The 19,471-nt window shown below is 47.9% G+C and overlaps 2 protein-coding genes across 2 annotated transcripts in view; one reads left to right on the forward strand and one right to left on the reverse strand.

The window, feature by feature from the left end:
* LOC138064195 (E3 ubiquitin-protein ligase ARK2C-like) overlaps positions 1–3,655 on the forward strand; it is a 45,422-nt gene extending 41,767 nt beyond the window's left edge. The window contains exon 8 of the mRNA XM_068925795.1: positions 374–3,655. Coding sequence (XP_068781896.1) covers positions 374–491 — 118 coding nt within the window. The 3' untranslated portion in view covers positions 492–3,655. The remainder of the gene's footprint in view (positions 1–373) is intronic.
* A 5,490-nt stretch (positions 3,656–9,145) lies between these two features.
* The window catches only part of LOC104138530 (lipoxygenase homology PLAT domains 1), a 149,706-nt gene continuing 139,380 nt past the window's right edge, over positions 9,146–19,471 (reverse strand). The window contains exons 38-41 of the mRNA XM_068925839.1: positions 15,281–15,451; positions 14,001–14,139; positions 12,393–12,554; positions 9,146–9,812 (exon numbers count right to left, since the gene is read on the reverse strand). Of these exons, the coding sequence (XP_068781940.1) occupies positions 9,332–9,812; positions 12,393–12,554; positions 14,001–14,139; positions 15,281–15,451 (953 nt within the window). The 3' untranslated portion in view covers positions 9,146–9,331. The remainder of the gene's footprint in view (positions 9,813–12,392; positions 12,555–14,000; positions 14,140–15,280; positions 15,452–19,471) is intronic.

Raw genomic sequence — 19,471 nt, forward strand, 5'->3', positions numbered from 1 at the left:
TGAGATGGCCACGTGGAGCTGAGGGATGTTAGCACTCGGGCTTCAAGGATGACCAAATTATGGTAAAAGCCCGTGACCCTGGGCCATGGTCTCCAGCTCCTACCCGCTGGGAAGGACGCAGATGTCCCCCCCTTTTCACAGCTGTTTGCCAGCAGCAGTCAGGGTCATTAAACATGGCAACAACTTGCTTCAGGAGCGTGTTGGTTTTTTTGAGTGTTTTTCAGCCTAGAAAAACTCTGTCATCTCCAACACACTGCCCCCGCAGTGGCCCTTTTCAGGCCAGCCTTTCCAGGCTCTCCCACGGTGTGAGGCTGGTCCCATGGACCTCCTCTGGCCATGTGACCTTAACGGCAAGGCGCTCTTCTTTCCGCAGGCGTTTACCGTGTATGCATCTCTTCCACCAAGTGTGCGTGGATCAGTGGCTGGCCACCAGCAAGAAGTGCCCGATCTGCAGGGTGGACATTGAAACACAGCTCGGCTCGGACAGCTGAAAGAACTGGCTGGACGCACCATTTTTCCTTATCAGGTCGTATGGCCATCAACCCTTGCAGCAAAATTTTGCCTTCTGAGCCATTTGATTGAGAGGAAAAGTCTGCAGGCACGTTAGCGAGAAGGAGGAATTGGCGGTACGATATCTAGCGGTAGGAGATATTGCACGTACAGGATACTGGCCCAGTGAAAGGGAGCTGGCGTTCCCGGAGCTCAGAGACCCCGTGCTGCAGAAGATTTAGTCTTGAACACGAAGGAACTAGTTGTGGTAGTCTGGCCTGTCAATCCTGCATTTCATGAGGATTGTATATATACCTCTCGAATAAGTAGAAACACGTTAGGGGTTCTTTAGCTATTTCTATGGATGGCAGCTGGAGCATGTTAGCTTAAGAAATGTTGTGTTTGATGCCCTACTCATCTTGTGGTGGACATGTTGCTGTTACCTAATTTGCACCAAATATTTTTCCATAGATTCCTTATTTTGGTGCCTGATTAATACATTACAGAGGGGGAATAGAAAGGTCGAACTTTCCCACCCTCAGGAGGGAAGAGGCGAAAAAGCAAAATCCTGTTTACAGTCAGAAGGGTTGCGCTCTTTGCCTCTGTCGCATGTACTTCCTTTCCTTGTGTTTACAGTGTGTTGCAAATTAAGAGACGCCTGAAAAAAAAAAAATTGGGAATGAAACGAATGAAGCAATAGGGAAACGCTTCGTTCCTGCTTATCTGCTGGTGCTGGACACTTTCTGTAGGGGCACAATATTGACATGCATTCTGTTTCTTTTGTTTCTATATCTTAATGAAGTAGCTTGACATACCAAATCGGAGGAAGGCCACGGACTGTCTTTATGATTGTAATTTTTCATACCACTTTCTCCTGCGAGCTGTAAGGCCTGTTGGCTTTGGCGGCTGTTGCTGGCGCTCCACGTTTCCCCCGCCGTGGCGTGGACCCCTGCGTGATGCAGGACGCTGTATTGACCCATTACCGTGCTTGCCACGACGGATGCACCGCAGCGCGGGGCTGTCCGTGGGTTCGAGGGCTCCTAGACTCTTTGCCAGTCAAAAAAGATGATCATAGGGGTCAGCTCCCGTAGCTGTGCTTTGGAGTATAGCTGCTCGGAAAACACGCTAGGAAGGTGATGGGCGATGCGGGCCTCCTTCTCTGCAATAAGAAAGCACAAGCCAATCCGCAAGCTAAAGGTGGTGTTCAAAACGGAGAAAACTCAACCCGGCAAACTTTGTGTGAAATTCCCAGTGCCGCGGTCCTTTCCCCACGTCCCTCTTTTCTGGTCCCCAGAGGGACGGAGAGCTCTCATCTTCTGCACGTTGCCTCACCCCCGGCAAAAAATTGCAGCGCTTGAGGGCTTAGAAAGAATAAGAGAAGAAGGATGCAGCTCAGGTGAAATTCGGAAGTCTATTTTTTTGGAGTTTTTTTAATCCACTCTGGCTCACGGGCTGCTGTGGAAAATCTCTCAGAGCAGTTCTGATAACAGGCTGGGAGAAAAAAGGGAAAATTCTCGTTGTCAGTAGGAAAATGCTGACGACAGGAGCATTTCAGCGCAGGAAGGGAACACAGTTTTAAAGGAGGATTTGCTGCTTTCTAGAGGGGCTGGATTTTAAAATCTTGTGAGAGTACGCGTATCTATACACACATGCATTTTTATATATATATATATATACACGTATTTCACTCTGCATCCATACGGAGCACAGAGCGACTATTAAAATGAAACCAGTGCTAATTTATCTGTCTCATTACAATCATGCACAAAAACAGAGTTAGGAATTAGTCCCTGAAGTGCCAAAGGAGTGGGGCTTTGCGATCCAGGCTCCTTTTGAAATACCGACTGCAGACTACTAGCCACGAGGCCTTGGCTGCAGCCCGTGTTAGAGCTGGCCTCTCCAGCCTCTATCCGAAAACCCGCCGGAGCATCGGCGTTTGCAACCGAAAAGCCTGTTTGTTTGGGTTTTTTTTCTTTTTTATGATGCTTTTTTTTTGTTTGTTTAATGTAGTAAGGGAGCAAAAGAGAGATGCAGAGCAACAAGGAGAGTTAATCAGAAACTGTATATATTTAAACACTTATGCGGAGGGGATGATTTCTGGTTCCGGCGAGCACCCGTTTCGCTGGAGCCCAGCAGCGCTCTGGGAGCAGAAAGGAAAGCGGAGGTTACCGCCGGCGAGATCGCAGGAGTGCTGTGAGCTGGCGTTGCTGACCCCCGAGGCCCGGGCTGCGTTTTTCCGCTCGGGAGGACGGGGTTGACGAAGAAGCTGGGGGTCCATCCTGCCCAGTCGCTTTGCGGGTTGAGCCCGGGAACGGTCGGGCGGTCGAGAGCCTCGAGGCGAGAGGCGGTCGGTGGGGAGCGGTGGGTCTCGCTCCAGCAGCAGCAGATGCAAACAGCGTTAAAAGCACTACTAATGCCACTACTAACATTGATGCAAGAGCAAGACGTTGCTTCTAATATACACTGTAAGCCAGGCTGCAGGGCAAGGAGCAGAGCAAATCCCGGCCCTCGCTTGGGGCGAGCCGCGCGGTGGGGAGGAGACGAGCGCTTCCGACCCACGTGGGTGTTTTCTTTTTTTTTTTTTCCCCCTTTTTTTTCCTTTTTGTTTGTTTTTTTTAAAGCCTATGCGAAAGTATTACTCTTTGCCTAACGAACAAGCACAGTTTTTAAAATGGGTGAAGAAAAGCACCCAGCTCCCGTGGTCTCGTGTGAATGACGGATGCCGAGGTGCGTGAGGACTCACAGCGCCTGAAGTTGCATCGGTGTGCCAGGTTCCCTTGCGTTTAAAGAGTCTGTGCGAGCGGATTGCGATAACAGAGTGAATTAAAAACAAAACAGAAGAAGCCACCACCACCACCACCAACAAATTCTCTAGAAACAAAACATTGATAGTTTACAGGGTTTTGTGAGTTTAAATGCCTTATATTTAACAATCATAATTTATGACTAACTTGTAGATATTGTGGGTTCTTATTTAATTATTTTTATAGTTGTTTTTTGCATTTTTAATTATAATTTATTTATTTAGAAATTAATACTAATTTTTTTTATTACTCCTATTACCTCATTTTTGCATTGTTTCTGGGAATGGAATGCTTTGCATGCGTCGGTACTTAAAACAAAAATTAAACATGGGACGTGTGTGTGTGGGGGGGTAATGCTTGTCAAAAAAGAAAAGAAAATAATAATAATAATTATCAGGGTGTGTGATTACGAACTGTATTACTGTGGTGCTGTTACCTTGGATACATTCCATAAAAATGCAAACCTTTGATTCTGTATGCTGTGACATAGTGGAAAACTGCAATATAGTGACGGTGTTTAGCACACATATATATATATATGTATATATATATATATATATATACACACATATATATATATATATGAATATTATTTGCACTCATAATCAAACTCGGGTGATCCTTCCACTGGCCTCCTCGCGCCTCGCCGGCGAGGAACGGCGCTCCGCAGAACCAAAACCTTTCCGTCGCTAGCCTGGGGCCCGCAGGCGATGCCCGCCGCGAGACGTCGCCCTGGGGGGCAGCGCCAGGGGGTCCAGAGGGCTCGGGAAGGCCAGCAGGGCGGCCCCGGGCGGACGTCCCGCGGCGGTGGCACGGGCAGAGCCAGCGCTGCCCTTCCGCGAACGCCTCCTGAACAGCGGGCGCGTGAGCAGGTTCAAGCGCCCTGGATGATATTTTAACCTCTAAGCCATAGCCGCCAGCACCCGCGCAAGAGGACGGGGTGGGAGGTGCGTCTTATCCAGCCGTTTCCCAACCCCGTGAGGGTCCGGATGCAATTATTTTTTTTTGGGGGGGGGGGGAAGGTGGTTTTAGGAGGGCACCATGTGCCTAAACCTTTAATTTTTTTTTCCTCTTCATCCCTTCAGGGTGCTGCTCTGCTTTGTCTTACCCCGTGCTAAAAACCCGTCCGTGTTTTTCCTTGCTGCTTGCCAACGCTCCTCCCCTGTAGCCCGGAGCTTTGGTTCGAGCTGTGCAGGGACACGGGTCGGTTGCTGTCCCCCTCCCCATCCCTGCAAAGACACCGTGAAAGGGATACGTAAAACAAGGAGCGAGCAAACAAAAAATCCTCCCCTTTGATGGCACGGGCTAGTGGAAGGATCACCCACACTTTTGTACTCCTACTGCTGTTCTGTTGTGCTGTGCAACATTTTGCTACATAGACTATTTTATAGAAGAAAGCTAGAAAATTATTTATTATTAATATTAAAGCAATAGCGCATCGAGGAAACGAAAAAGACGTTAGAAATTGTGTAAATGCTTAGATTCACTTTTGGTGGATTTTTTGTACTTTATTTATAACTAATAAAACGAACTGCATTGCTAACTATATACCTGTGCCGCGCGGAAGTGACTCGGTACGGCGCGCGCCTTGTCGCCGTTTACCCCGTCCCCCGTCGTTCCTCGGCTTCCCGCCCCCGGCGGAGGTTTGCTGAAGCCCTGCGAGGCAGCAACCCCCACCAAAGTCGGTGCCTAAAGCCTCCCCAGCAAAATCAGCCAGTTTGGGGTGAAGCCCTTCGCTTTTGGTAAATTGTTTCCGCCTCTTTCTGGACGGGAGCGGCACGCCAGCGCACGAGGACGTGTCTCCCCTGTCCGTCGCCCAGTGAAAAGCAGTGATTTGTGACCGAATCCTTGTCTCCTTGGGTCGACGCAAATTCTTCTTGCACTGCTTATGTGTTTGGATTTGGAAAGGTAGATGAGGTGCCTTCAGGGTGCAAAATATACTCTCTCTTAGCTGGTTGTCACAGGGGGTCATGATGGGAGCACGTGGGTACCCTGGGGCAGCTGCCGCCTGGGTGCTCGCAGCACTGTGCGGTTACGCCTTTAAATAGTGCTGGGATGTTATCGGCTGGAGCTGAGGTACTCGCGGACTCCAGATACGTCCTACGTTGGTGCTTCGGCTTTGCGATTTGGCACCAAAACTACTTTCTAGAAGCAGCCTGGAAGTTGTCTGTTTAAGACAGATTTGTCCTCTAACTGCAGCCCGCGTTGCCTCTAGGATATCCTAGGGGGTCCTGCAGAGATCCTGACGGATCTGCCATCCTCCCAACGGAGAACCATATACCTCCCTGTGGCGTTGGGTTTTTTTAATAACTAAGGCAAGTGAAACTTACTGAAAGAACAACAGTGAGGCTCTTCCAAGCCAAATGCATTTGAAGGTGTTTCCAATCCTTTGTCACCTACTGGAGGATCCAAGGGGCCCTACATCCAACCCTGCATCCTCTACAGCCCAGTTTAGAGGTCCATGTGCCCAGCACCTGGCTTTGACTATCTGATAGGCTAAATAAACCTTGTAGCGAGGCAACTGCTCTCGTAGAGATTTGGGTTGCTGTCGTTGGGGATTGTTGGCTCCTCCAGGGACTAGGGATGCACCATGTTCAGGCAATACCGAACAGGCTGACCCGCCTGGTCTAGCTGGGAATTCCTCGTGGAGAGCTCGCTGATGCCCCTTGAAGGGGTAGCGGAGGTGAGCGCCGTCGCCAGAGATCACAACCGGTTTCGTTTTCAAGGTGCCGCCATGGGGATCTGATAACGTGTCCTCTCACAGCAGCCTCCTGGGGCTGGGAAAGGTCGGCCCTGATTTGTGTCTTGTGGTGACTAAGTCGCCGGCTGGCCCCAGGCTCCAGCTCGCAGCTGTACAGACCTATCGGTAGGTATCAAACTTATTCTTGGCTTTTACGGGGCATCTTTTGCTTGTTAAAAAGGACATCTGTGCATAATGTCAGGGTGGGGGAAGATGATAGCCAGCATGCTTCTCAGCCTTGGGTTCTTCCATCTTTGCCCACATAAGGCTGGTGTGGCTACATGATGCTGTGGAATATGTTTCCTAGATATTTTAAATAATTCTCTGCATCCTGGAGCAAGAAGCCACCATTCCTACCCAGTGTTTGACACTGCAAAGGACTCTCTGGTTATACTCATCTTCACTGACAGCACCAAAGCGCCTTCATCAGTGCAATGCTCCACCAGGCTCCCAAAGTGAGCCTTCTGCTGGGTGCTACCACCTTTGTCCTTTGCTCTTGCTTGTCATTCGCATTTATGCTTTTTGGCTGAAGGCACATGCATTAAGACCATACCCATTAAGAAATAAAGAAGAGAAAAAGTTAGAGGGTTGGAGGTCATGAGCAGGAGCCATGCATTTGTCCAGCGTAGAGCTTCGAGGCACTGTACCCCTGCAGGTAGAAATTGCCTGAGCCCTGCAGAAGGCACAGCGCGAGGACCATTTTGACTTCTTTTTCACAAGTTCTCCACTCGGGCCAAGACTGTATTGCTTTTAGCAGCTTAATGCAAATCAGACCCTTGGAAAAATCCCACTCAGACTTAATACTTTTGTAGCATTAGTTGTTGTAGCAACAGAACGACTCCCCAGAGCCAGGGTGGAGTTGCATTTTGCACAAGCAAGGGGCATTTTTAAAGTCTTTAGAAGAAAAAAAGCATTTTTTTTTTCATGCCTTGCCAAGGTCATCTTCCTGGGAGACAGTGGGGTTGCTGACCCCTTATTAGCAATGTCTCCCTTGGCCCTTTTTTGGGAAGCATTGCCTGGAGTTCAGCACAGCTCTCAGGCTGTCTTAGCAGGGGCACAACATGCACATGACTGTTTCTGTCCAGGGATGGGTAGACGTTTTTGATGTGAAGCCTGATATTTTCAATCCCATCACCCACCAATGCAGCAACTGCAAAACTGCAATGCACCAAATGCACCAAAACAAATTTGGTGACCTTCCCCCCCCCCAAAATAGTGCATTCCTGCTTCAATGGGAGCTTGATCCATGGATGTAGGTACTCCTATATCAAAAAAATCCGGGATTCCTCCCAGCTATGAATTTGCACCGAGGCCATGTGGTCTCACAAGCACATTTTCATGCAGCTAAGGAGTTTTTAGCAGTCTGTTTGCCTCGTATGGAGGGAGTGTGGGTGGATGGGGAAGCGCACCCACTGCCCCAAGGGCTGGGGGCAGGTCCCCAGTCCCGTGACGCCTGTTATTTCACAGGGCAATGATTGGTAGAGGTTAAAGTGTTAAAGCACGGCTACACTGAGCTGTAAAATCCGCATCTCAGCATTCCTGGAGTCAACTGGAAAAGCTGGCGCTACAGCAGTTTAATGGCAGAACTCCTGTTTCCCTGCAGCACAAGCGTTTTGCTAAAATTTGGCAAATCTGTTGACAGGAAGGCTTTTCACAGCCCTGGTTGCCCTGGTTGTTTCAGAACACCCACCAGGGAATCACCACTTTGCAGTGATGCTGCACGAGTGCAGCGAAAGCAAAGGCTCTGGGCTGCGTGCGCGCCCTCCAGCCGGCTGGGGAACATGCAACCAGCCCAGTGTGGTCCCAGCAATGTGCCTACTAATACCAACGCCTGCCCGCAGTCCTCCCAGGGCCCGTGCTGCTCCTGCGAGCTCCTGGGCCCGGCTCAGTCCTTGCTCCGTGCTTGGCAGCGGCAGCCTGCGGTGGGGGGGATGCAGCAAAGGGCTAACACAGACACTGAAAGCAATTATTCTCATTCCCATCGGTGGGTTTTTTTGATTGCTGATGAGGTTGGTTCATTTAAGTAACTTGCTCTCCAAGACCACGACCTTTTCCCTTGACCAGGTAGGGACTGTGCAGCAGGACCAACCAGCTCACGTCCCCCCGGCAGCAGCAGCGTCCCCAGCCTGCTGCCTATGCCGGTGGGATGCCAGGATGCTGGGGCTCAGTGCGTTTAACCCCTTTTCACACAACGTGCTTGTTTAAAACTGCCTTGTTAGCCTGCAGCAGCCAGCGCCGTCTCGTTAGTTCAGCCTCCACCTCTTCCTTGCTCAAACCAGATTCCCCAGGGGAACGTCATCCCGCTGGAGGCAGTGGGAATTTTTCCAGCTGGTGAGCAAAGTCTGGAGCACGCCGGAGCCGCTCCTTTGCTCTCTGGGGAGGGAGATGGGACTCCCAAATGAATGATGTTTAAACAGCTGTTCTTGTTGGTACCTGTAGAAAGAGGTGAGCACCTGGGAAGAGCTCACATACAGGAGCACCAATTCTTATTGCAGCTGAGACATTCCTGCCATCATGAAAAATCAAATAGAAATATTTCACAAAAAAAAAAAAAAAGGAAAGAACAAGTAAAATGAATGGCAGCTGCTCTGAAAAGGGATTGGTATTCAGGCCATATAGGGTAAAACTATCTTGAGACAGCTATGAATATAGTCAGACAGCTTCCTTGAAGGGGGATTGATTAGCTCTTAGATCTTTTGCTAACATATTCCTAGGAATTGCACTGGCTGCTGTAGCCCTCGCATCATGGCACTTCTGCCCTGGAGCTGGCCAAGTCCAGCCCTCAGCCAGAAGCCAGGTCCGGCACAGAGGGAAAGCGCATGGGAGGCCTTGGCACCGCTCAGGTCCCGCTGCCCAAGACCATCCCTTCCCTTCCCAAACCTCCCTGCAGAAAGGCCTGCAGCTTTCAACGTGTTACCATGTCAGCTCCATTTTCTGATTCTTTCTATTCTTCTGAAAGGGGAGCTGGTCAATAGTGGCAGCCAGCTGGCCCTCTCAGCCCTGGCAGGGCAGGGTGGTGAAAGCAGGCGGCAGCATTTGAGCTGTTACTGAGACAGCTTATGGATCTGCTGTTTGTGGCTTCTAATCATAAATAAGAAAGAAATGTATGCAATTGCACAATTTTATAGACACTTTAAAAAAAGCAGTGTTACAAAATGTTGACCCAGGAACCCCATCTCACTACTAAAAACCCTTCAATACAAAAGGCCAATGTGCTATAAAACCATATAACAAGAAAAATGCACGTGCAGAAGGGTCTAAAACCCTCCTGCAGCTATGTGTCGTGAGTCTGTCCTGCTCAGTATCTAGGAAAGAGCTCTCTCCAGATTAAACCATCCCCTCGGTTCTCATCCAGCCACTTCCCACAGGGAAATATGGTGGTCACTCCAGTAGCTGAGTTGGTGATCTCCACCCGCTCCACCAGCCAGCCAGGCGCCAGCCCGCTGTTGTCGTGTTCAATCCGGACTTTTTTCAGCTCCCCCATGTCCAGCGTTTCCAAGTAGAAGCGGTTGGTTTTGCCCCGCTCAAACAGGTTCCTGAACTTCTGCTTCAGAGCACGCTTTCCCGAGTCCCCGTTTAGCCCGAAGATGGTGATGAACACGTTGGCATCGGTACCTGCTCCCTTCTCAAAGCCCGTGACCACGATGGTCTCGTATCGGACCGGCACCAAGCTCCGGGCTTTGCTGGCAAAGCTCTCGGTGACCTTGGCACACTCGAAGACTTTGTAGTCCCGTCTCTTGTAACGCAGAGGGATTTTTGTGTTGCACCTGAAGAAATATCTGCCGAAGGAAAGTGAACAGCAGGTTAAAGGTATGGACGGCCTCTTCTTTGTGCGCTACAGACCGGGTGTGCTACTCAACCACACAGTAGCGACGTCGTTTCAGTACTTTTCCACATATGTGCTAACACTAGAGTTTCTGTTTAGGAAGACCGTCTTGATTGAACACCGCAACTGCTGGAAAATCCGATATATCCCCAGACGGACACAGACACCCTGCACATGCTGGGGGTTGGTTTTGGGCACCTGTCTCCTCTTTTGCCCATGAAATGGCATGTCCATTTGCAGAAGTACCGAGGCAAGACAAGCAACCAGCCCAGCACGTAACGCAGCCCCGTCACGACTGAGTTTAAACTGATTTCAGAACAGGGTTTCACCCATGCAACTGCACTTGGAGGGGAGAGGTGCAATGCTCCTCATCCGCAGTATAGTACAGGATGAGCTAAGAGATAGGGAGAACAGGCAAAAAGGCAACGTGAAAGACTGGAGGATTATATATCCCCCTCTTTCCTCATCTAGCTCGCTCAGCCCATCCTGAGCAGGCAAGGAAAGCATCAAGCGCACAAATGATAGGCACCAGATGCTGAAAACCCTTCACTCTGCAGTGCTGCCTCTGGTGATGTGCAGGGAGCACATAACACATTCATAAACTACTGCATACCTGGCGCATGGCCAGGGGTTGGAGCACTGTGCTTTTAATGATGTATTTCATTTCCAACAACGCAGATCATTTCCAAATGAGCTTTTTTCCCCCCCTTTCCTCCCCCCTCGCCAAACTGCAGCAGGTCCTCTCAGAAGGAGTGTAGCTCGATTGCATGTGTGTAAAATAAATACCTCAAGGAAGGGTTACTGCAATTAAGTAGTAATGCATTTCTTACGGCCTTACAACCCTTTTGGCGTTTTCTGCAGCCGCAAAAAAGCTGTCCTTGCTCTAGAGAGAAGTTTTATAAATGAGAAATTCTGGTGAGAGCAAAATTTTAGGGACAGGAAAACAACAACATGAAAATAGGGGGGATTGCCTGATGCTGCAGTTTTATTTCCTGGGCAAGATAATATCTGGTGTTTTGGCATTACGATGGAGCATGACAGCCTTCACAAGGGGATGGAGGGGAAGAAAAAAGTTGACCTTTCTAGCCCTGGGATTTGCAAGGAAAAGCATCTAAACGTGGCCCTTTTGCTTGCCAGCAGATCTAAAACCAAAAGGCAAAAAAAAAAAAAAAAAGTCATCCAGAACGATTGTTAAACCAATCTCATAATTCTTTTAATTTGGCTTAGCTGGAGCTTTTTTAAAATTTGTTTTGTTTTTGACACTTGGGATTGGCAATACCCAAAGAGAGAGCTTGGTGTCAAGGTGAGATCTGCTCCATCTGATAATTTGGAGAGTAAACGCTGCTGTGATGAAGCGCCGTGTCCGCAGAGGCAAGGTCCCGCTTCAGATGGCAGAGCCAGGCTTTCCTGGCTACCCTCTTTAATTTAAAAACAACATAACTGAGACTTTATGAGAGGATCTTTGTACTCTTCAAAATGGACTGTCTCAGCAGAGATCTCCATGCTCCCAGTGAGCTTGATGCATGGATTTGATTGCACGGCTGGGTGTTAAGGGTCCCAGATTTTTCCTCACCAGGAGAAAAGAACATGTTTTAATATATGATTGACTGAGTTTTCATTCAGCAAATAGTATTGTGGCTCTTATGCTGGCTGATTAATTTGCTAGGAGAGAGTCTTAGCATTAAAAAAAAAAAAATCACTTCAAGGATTTCTTCTCAAACACTCAATTGTCTCAGCTGGAACAAAGCCCTTAAAGTTACATTCTTTTGCCGCAGTGGAAATATATTGGAAAAGAAAAGAAATCCATTGAGGCTATGGGTATTTTCTCTGAAGAGGAGTTTGTTCTCCAGATGGCTACTCTTCTTTGGTTCCTGTGTATTCCCTGTGCTAACTGAGCCCATGGCTGTCACCTCTTGCAGAGGCAGGGCTCAGACCACTGCTTGTAGGGGCTGAAGCGCTCAGAGATTTCCTGAGATCTTCAGAGACTTTCATTCTTTGGTATAGAGGTTTTCAGTTATATTTAAGCCGAAGTAACTGAACAGTTGTGATTTGGTAGCTAACTGCAGCCTTTACAGTGGACCTTTCTGATCATCCTAGATGTATTGTTCATCCAAAGTGACTCGAATTGGAGGTTCAGGCTTTGACTCGTACTCAACCTTTTTCTAGGAGCTGTTTTTACAAGAGCTACCTAGAGGCCAGTCTGTGCAGAGCATCCTACAACCCTCTCTAAATTTCAGTTAGCGTCAACATTTTCTGCACGCTGAGGTGTTAGCTTGTAGTTGGTGCAAAATTCACCCTAAACATACTTGTTTTTGAACTCAGCTGTGCAAGAACCTTCTCTAACAGCTCAGAAATTGCACAGCAGCCATCTATACACCAAACCACTCGCCCTCAGCTTTCAGAAAGGGATTAAGAATTGGTGAGACTTTCCAGCACCGCGTAAGTTTGAAATACTGCAGAAAGATGCATGCAGAGCCACTTAGCTTCCCCATGTCCTCTTGGAGTTGCCCCTTGCGTACAAGAGGACACTTACTTGTTGCAAAGCTCCATCTCTGTTACGATAATCTCTTGGACATGCCAGTACACATCAGCTTTTGCAGATGACTTCTTTCCATCTTTTGGACAGTGACCAACACAGATGGCTGCAATATCCCCAACAGTTTTTGAAGAAAACTGAAATGTGTCTGTTGCTCCCCTACAGGAAACAGAGAACGGTTTCAGTGAACGTCTTGAAGGCTGGCAGTGACTTGTTTCATATGGACATTAAGTAATTTGCACGTGGCTACGGAAGAGAGAAGATAAGCATCCATTTAAAGTCATTTGATTTAACCCACAATCATTCAACACAAAGTGTAATTTCCATATTTAAATTCAGTATTTTCTCTGATTAGGGGTGACACTTTAAATTACTGCCACTAGGACTCTCCAGGATAAACTTGAGCTGTTCCACATACAAAATCAATTTGCCTCATTATAGATAAAGCTAAAGAATGACTAATTTCCTCTCCGGCATTCATTCATTCATTCTTGACAGATACTGTGTCTGCTGTTACACATCTACCCACCGTAGCTGTTTTAAATTTGCTAGTTCGGCCACCCTTCCTGCTTTAGGAGCCCAGCTTGAAAATTAGCTTAGTTAAACAATAGGTCTCTGTCAAACATTTGGCTGGCTCCACTGTCATGTCCCCTACATATCTTTTAGGCCTGTCTCCTTGGCCTGGGTCATTACTCCAACCTGCCTTCAAGGAGGGACTGTGACTAATGCTTCGGAAGATGGTGTCTCTAACTCTATTTTACTCCCCGTCAGTTGAGTGTCAGGAGGATATTCCTCCCAATCTGTCATATTTCACATGAAATCTCAGTCATTCAGAGTCTAGATCAGTTATAATTTTTCCTTCCTTTGTAGAGCCTTAAGAAAGACAATTCTTCCCTGCAAAGCAACCAAACAGCAGCGTCCATGGCTTTGCATAGGTTCCTCTCTCCTAATGGCCTGCTGTCTCCGTGAGCAAAATGAAAAGCCCATCTTACGTCTGGAGCACTTTGGCCCCTCATGGGAAGGGGAATCTGCCCCCCATTGCACAGATATGCCTCCAGCTCGTCCGCGTGCAAGGCTGGCATTCGGCTTTCCTCACGCGACAGTGATCTTTCAGCCCTTCCCCCAGATTCAGCTGGAAAGTCAAATCTGAGCAGCTCTGACAGCATTTAGCCTCCAACTATTTTTACTCTTTCTCTGATTCTCACTGCCAATGAGATGCTGTAAAAGGAATTAAAACCACCTCCAGCTTCCTCCTGCTCCTCCCAGCTCAAAAAATTACAGGCTCCCCTAGGGCTCACCGGAAGCCCTTCTGTATGTAGTAATGCCAAAGGACACACACACACACACACACACACACACACACACACACATGCACCCCTTGTCTACATTTCCTTTACCAAATATCTTTTCCCTACCACATTTAAGCCTGCACTGTGTCTGCCTATCAGAAAGTAATTTTGCATGTTCCTTTTACTCTGAGTGAGGACCCGTTAGGCCTTTTAGAAGGGGGATGGGAAACAGCATGACACAAATGTAACTCCATAGATTGTCCTGGCGAAGAGAGGTGGTGAGGAAGTCTTCTAGTCCATCATCCAGTCCCACTACCTTTCAAATCTTCTTTTCTTGGAGGAGTTTTCCATAAGAAATTCTTTCGAGCGACCCAGCTTTCCTTCTAAGATGATCCAGATGTTTTCCTTGGTCTCTGCATCCTCTCTGTCGCTTGTTACTGTGACAATCTCATAGGCTTTAAAGCATAATTAACACACATGTTAAGCAGTAGAGGAAGAGCAGATGGTCAGAGAGAGATGTCTTCATTTGACTGTCATTTTGGCTAAAAACTCTCTTTCTAATATTCATCACAGCACACAAGAAAGCATTTACAAAATAAGGATGGAACCACGCTGGAATCTGTGGGACTTTTGACTTCTGCCCGCCTAGGATAGAGTACATGGAAAGTATGAGTACTGCTTGATCAGCTAGCATGAGTGGATGGAGCTGCTCTTGAACAAGCTGTGTCCAGCTCCCTGCTGGGAGGTCTCCCTATTCAATAAGGTCTCCCTATTTAAGGTGGCCCAAATCCTTCTGCTTTTTGTGTCACTGTTCCTAAGGTTGCCTAGCCTTACAGGGAACAGTGAGGGCATCTCTCTACCCAACAGGATGTGCTCTGATGCTACAGTGGTAACAAGTATGTGTGTAAGTACCCAAGACAAGCAAGATGGCAATCACAACATTGTTTTTGGCAGGGGCAATGTGAAATCACAGTGAAGGAACGTGATTCTTGATTCTCCAAGACTCTCCTGAAGCAGAGCACTGCTTTTACAGGAGTGCTGAGATGTGCTTAACAGACTTGGCAGTGTGGTTAAACAACACTGCTCTTTCTCTCCCTCACCACATTAGACGCCAGCGTAATTACCTTGGACTCAGTGGAATTATCCGGTGCAGGGCTACGGAGTGTTAAACTCAGCCGTCATGTTCAGCTGGGATACGTGAGCCTTTAGGCCAGAGCATATTAAGGAGGAAGCTGGAGCAATGTTACTTACAAAGCTTTAAGGACTGAACTTATTTTCCACCTCAAAGATTTAAGCCCATTATTTCCAATGAGAACATAACCATGTATCCTTATGGCTTACTGCTGGATTGAACCGCTGCAGATGGGACTCTCTTAAGTTTCAACCTAGAATGAAACATTTTTCTTCTTCGTAAATCCTGATTTGTTTCTTTCTTATCGCAGTACTGCACTTCTGAAGTACTTTTAGTAATTCAACCTTGAGAGCCTGCAAACGCAAAGCCCGGCTGTATGGGAACCCTCATGGAGCGGCTTGCAGATGTGGTCTTATGCCCTCTGAGGTCCCTTAGGAAACGCCACAAGTGGGCTCTGAACTTACCAGTCCGTTCCTTCAGTTCCATTATGTTATTATTGGCACAAGCCAGTTCTCTTATGAGCTGCCCATCATCTTCACCTTTAGCCAGCCAGCGATCACACTGGAAGCGAAATGTCTTGTCCGTGGCGGAGTCCATCACATCAATATATTCCAAGTGCCAGCCTGGTGCAATTCCTTTAGAGTAGAAAATAATAATAATAAAACTGTATATTTCCACATCTTTTGGGTAAGTAGGTGGTACGCTCCTCCTCAGAAGCATCCTGCTGGTGCTGGAAATACTTGGTAACAGATAACACTTCATAATAATACTTCAGATAACATCACCAATGAATATGATGCTCTTCTGATACCAAAAGCAATGCTAACCACAGCTCAAGACCACAATCTGATCCCCCTTCTAGACTCAGGCAGGACCATGCTTTGGAGGGACTCGCTGGCTTTGACCAGATGTAGGCAGAGGTGTTGAAATGCTGCCTCAGACAAGCTAGACTGCAGGCTAGCAAGGCTGCTAGACTGGCAAGGGTCTGGCCCAGCCCTTTGCACGAGAAGGGCTCTGACGTGCATAGCGGCTTCTGCCGTAAGATCAGGCACAGCACCGAGCAGGGAAAGCCAGGGCCAGCATGTGCTCCGTCGACACACCAAACCTGGAAAGCCGTCCTGGGAAGAAGTACTGCTGCAACTTAGGGATAGTATCGCCTTGCGAAGCCCCAGGGTAATCAGGGCCTGGCAGAGCTGTTTGCCAGAGCCAGAAGCACAAAATCTCCCGAAAATTAGGGAGGTTTGGGGCAAAAGTTAACGGCACATCTTCTGCTATAGAAACTGCTGGGGATTCTTCCTTCCATTTTAAGGAAAACAAGGCCAAAAAGAAGGATATGAATCTTTTCAGCGTCTTTCTTACAACATCAGTCCTTTCCTGCTAATGGGCCCAGTCCTGCCCTTTCTCAGAGGTCAGATAAAATGCTCTATTGGAAACTATTCAGTTTTGAGAGATTGCACAAATAAATGTCCTGTTCCCATTTCCACCCTGCCTAACCACCATCCCTCCACCACATACATCCTTAGTTATTCAAAAAGAGATAGCAGCATGTGCATGCTTTTTGGGGTACCTTCCTGTCTTGGGAATGGAAGCTGGCCCCAAGCTGTAGGGTTTAATGGGTTTCTCTATGGCCTGTATTATCTCCAAACTGCTTAAAAATGTTTGCAAGGGTGCAGGGAAGACAGTGAGGCACATGGAGCAGCCCTCAAAGGTCTGTGGAGATCTGATTTCCAGAGAAAGACCACCAACAGGATCAACTCCATGTGGATCTGAAAGTAGATTATAACTCGCTCCTTTGACTCTGTCAGATATTACACACAGGGAAATTACCCATGCTGTCCTCCTCTCTCCAAGCACCCACGGTGAATTCACTAATGCTGTGACCGGACATGAATGTGGTGCTGAGTGAAGTGATGACTGCTCAAGGAGAGACCACCAACTCACCTAGCTTTTGCCTTGGTTCCCTCTGAGGATTTGTAGCTCCTCTAAGTTTTCTATTTAATTTTTTGCAGCGGAAAAGCAACTTTAAAAAAATCAGGAAAAGGGCGTTTGGGAACAATTTCCTGACTTATTTGTTGGAATAGAAGGAGCCCTTGCTGGGTTGGGGGGACAACACGTTCTGACAGTTCTACTTACAAGTCCTGTTGCTAGCCAGACAAAGCAAGACTATGTTCACAAAGGGAGATCTCTGCTGTCTCATTATTTACACCCTGGAGGCATTAGATAGCTCTCGCTCTTCCAAGAACTCGCTGCTATGTGCCTACCTCCTTAGTCTGCAAGAAACAATCTTATTGAGCCCTGAAAAAAAATGATGGCACCTTTCCAAGTTATGTCAACAGGTCACCCTGCTGGTGTGGACTGCGAACCCTCCACAGCGTGCATGTCAGCTGTTCCTTACTGGCTACAGGCGTTTCTGCTGTGTACCTCAGCTCCCTGAACCTTCTGCAAGATAGGAAATCACTTGCTACAAAGCACAGTCCTCAGTCAAATACAATGCTTGCCCCTTAAATTCCAATTTAAGTAATTCCTTAAATGCCTGGGGTTGGAAGGTACCTCTGGAGACTGTCTATTCCAAACCCTGGGCACCACTTTTAAGTGTCTGGCTCTGTTTTCTTTACACCCTGCCCCCATCAGATATTTATACACATTGATAAGATCTCCCCGAGTCTTCTCTTCTCCCAGCTAAACAACCCCAGCCCTCTAAGCACCTCCCTGTGTGGGAGATGCTCCAGTCCCTCAGTCATCTTTCTGGTCTTACACCGTACTTGCTCCAGTACGTCCATGTATCTCTGCAGTGGGAGGACAGGTCCACATGCCAGTGACAAGACCTTTGCAAATACCAAGGATGAGGCACCCGGGCATGGGAGTTGAATGCACTGCTCAAACACCCATGTCCCCATCCTGACTTCAGCAGCAGGACAAAGCATGCGGGGGTGGAGGGGGCTGGCACACAGTACCCTCGCAAATCCTCGTCAGTTAATGCCTCAGGGGCAGATCTGATCAGGTTCTCCAAGGCTCCCACCACAGTCTAGCAATAGCAGCTTACTCTTTGGGGCCGTTTGGAAATTTATTCTAAACATGTTGGTGGGGTCAGCCGTTAATCTTGCTGGCAGGCTCATTTCCATTTAAGCTCAATGAATGCCTCTGCGGGATATTCAGGAGACTGTTCTGCTTTCATCAAACCTTTACTTAAAACAGTACAGGATGAAAAAAGAAAATATGCCTTCCCTCTCCAGCAAGAGAGATCGATGACTGCAGACTGGGCTAGAATAAATTGGTGGTCTCAGTCCTGATGATTGCAGCAGAGAGCGGCCTGCTTGGGACAGGTCAGTGCTAAGTGCTAAGGCTGAATGAGATGCACATACCCTATGCCCTCCTCTCCAGGCTGGTCTCAGCAACCATTCACCATGAGACCTGCCACAGTAACCTGCACTTTTGTCGCAGCGGGAGATGGGGCCAGAGTTGAATTTTCAGCACCTATTGGAGCTGAAGGCAAAGCAAGTGCAAAGTGCAGCTTTTCCTGGCGTTTCCTGCAAAAGATGCCTCTATTAGCTATAGGTTATTTAAAGAACAAGCTCTGGGCTCTATCAAGGTGTCAACACTGAAAAGCAAAACCCAGCAGGACGTCCCTTACAGCCAGGGCTACTGCAAGTTAAGGAGCTGGCTGGTCACTCTCAGAAAAACGGTGCTAGCATTTCAAAGCCTCCTCCTATCTGCTTTAAAGAAGTTTCTCTTCCCTCTCATGAGAATCAGTCTTTTCTTTTCCCTTTTTCCGTCCTGATGTTTAGCAATTTAAATTACCCTGAGAGATCTGGAAGCTGTATCCTATATTGCTTTTCAATGTCTGCAGAGAAATGAATCCATCCCAGGCGAATGCTGTACCGGCTATGTCCAGGGCAGCATATCTTCCTGCCTCATCCCTCTTCCCCAGCTCCAGGAGCAGTTCTCACATCCAGCCCTTCAGTGCCACAGCACTGAACTCTGTTCAAAAGCTGATATGGAAGTGGAAGGACTTGTTCAGGACTGAAGAAACTATTCTCTCTGACCACACTGAAAAGATTGGTCTTTTGTGCTGGGCTAGAAAAAAAATGCAAAGCCTATTTATTCATAGAGTCTGACTTTGCTTCACTGAGCTGATCTGGCTCTGTGTGCTCTTGAGCACACCAGTGGAAGGAAGATGAAACCATGTTTGCAGAAGCACTTTTCAGGTCATAAAATCCTGGTTTCAGGATTTTACCTTATTTGAACTTTCTGCTCCTGTGCGGTCCTTGCAGAGTAATGGGCTCAGGCATGTTACGCACTTGAAAACTGACAGGACGGGGAACTACATTGCATACGGCGGTAACTCAGGAGACCGCAAATCCTCAGCACAAGCTAGTTTATGGACTGGGTGTCAGTGAAGGAGTGAGGGAGAGGAATCAGCAAGGCAGTGTGGGCGTAGTGGGGTGAAACAACTTTCCTAGTGCCTGGCCACTACTAGCACAGCCTGGCCATGCAGGAGAAACTGGAGGATCTGAGCAGCACTGGATTATCAAGGTCCCAGGATTTCCTCTGGGAGCTGGACGGTGGATCCTGATCCACTGCAAAAGGCTGGAGCTGCTCTGTCACTCAACTTCCAGTGTTTGCATAGCAGCCAGAGCTGGTCTGTTCTGTAGCCC

The sequence above is a fragment of the Struthio camelus genome, chromosome W, assembly GCF_040807025.1.
Source record: "Struthio camelus isolate bStrCam1 chromosome W, bStrCam1.hap1, whole genome shotgun sequence".
NCBI lineage: Eukaryota > Metazoa > Chordata > Aves > Struthioniformes > Struthionidae > Struthio > Struthio camelus.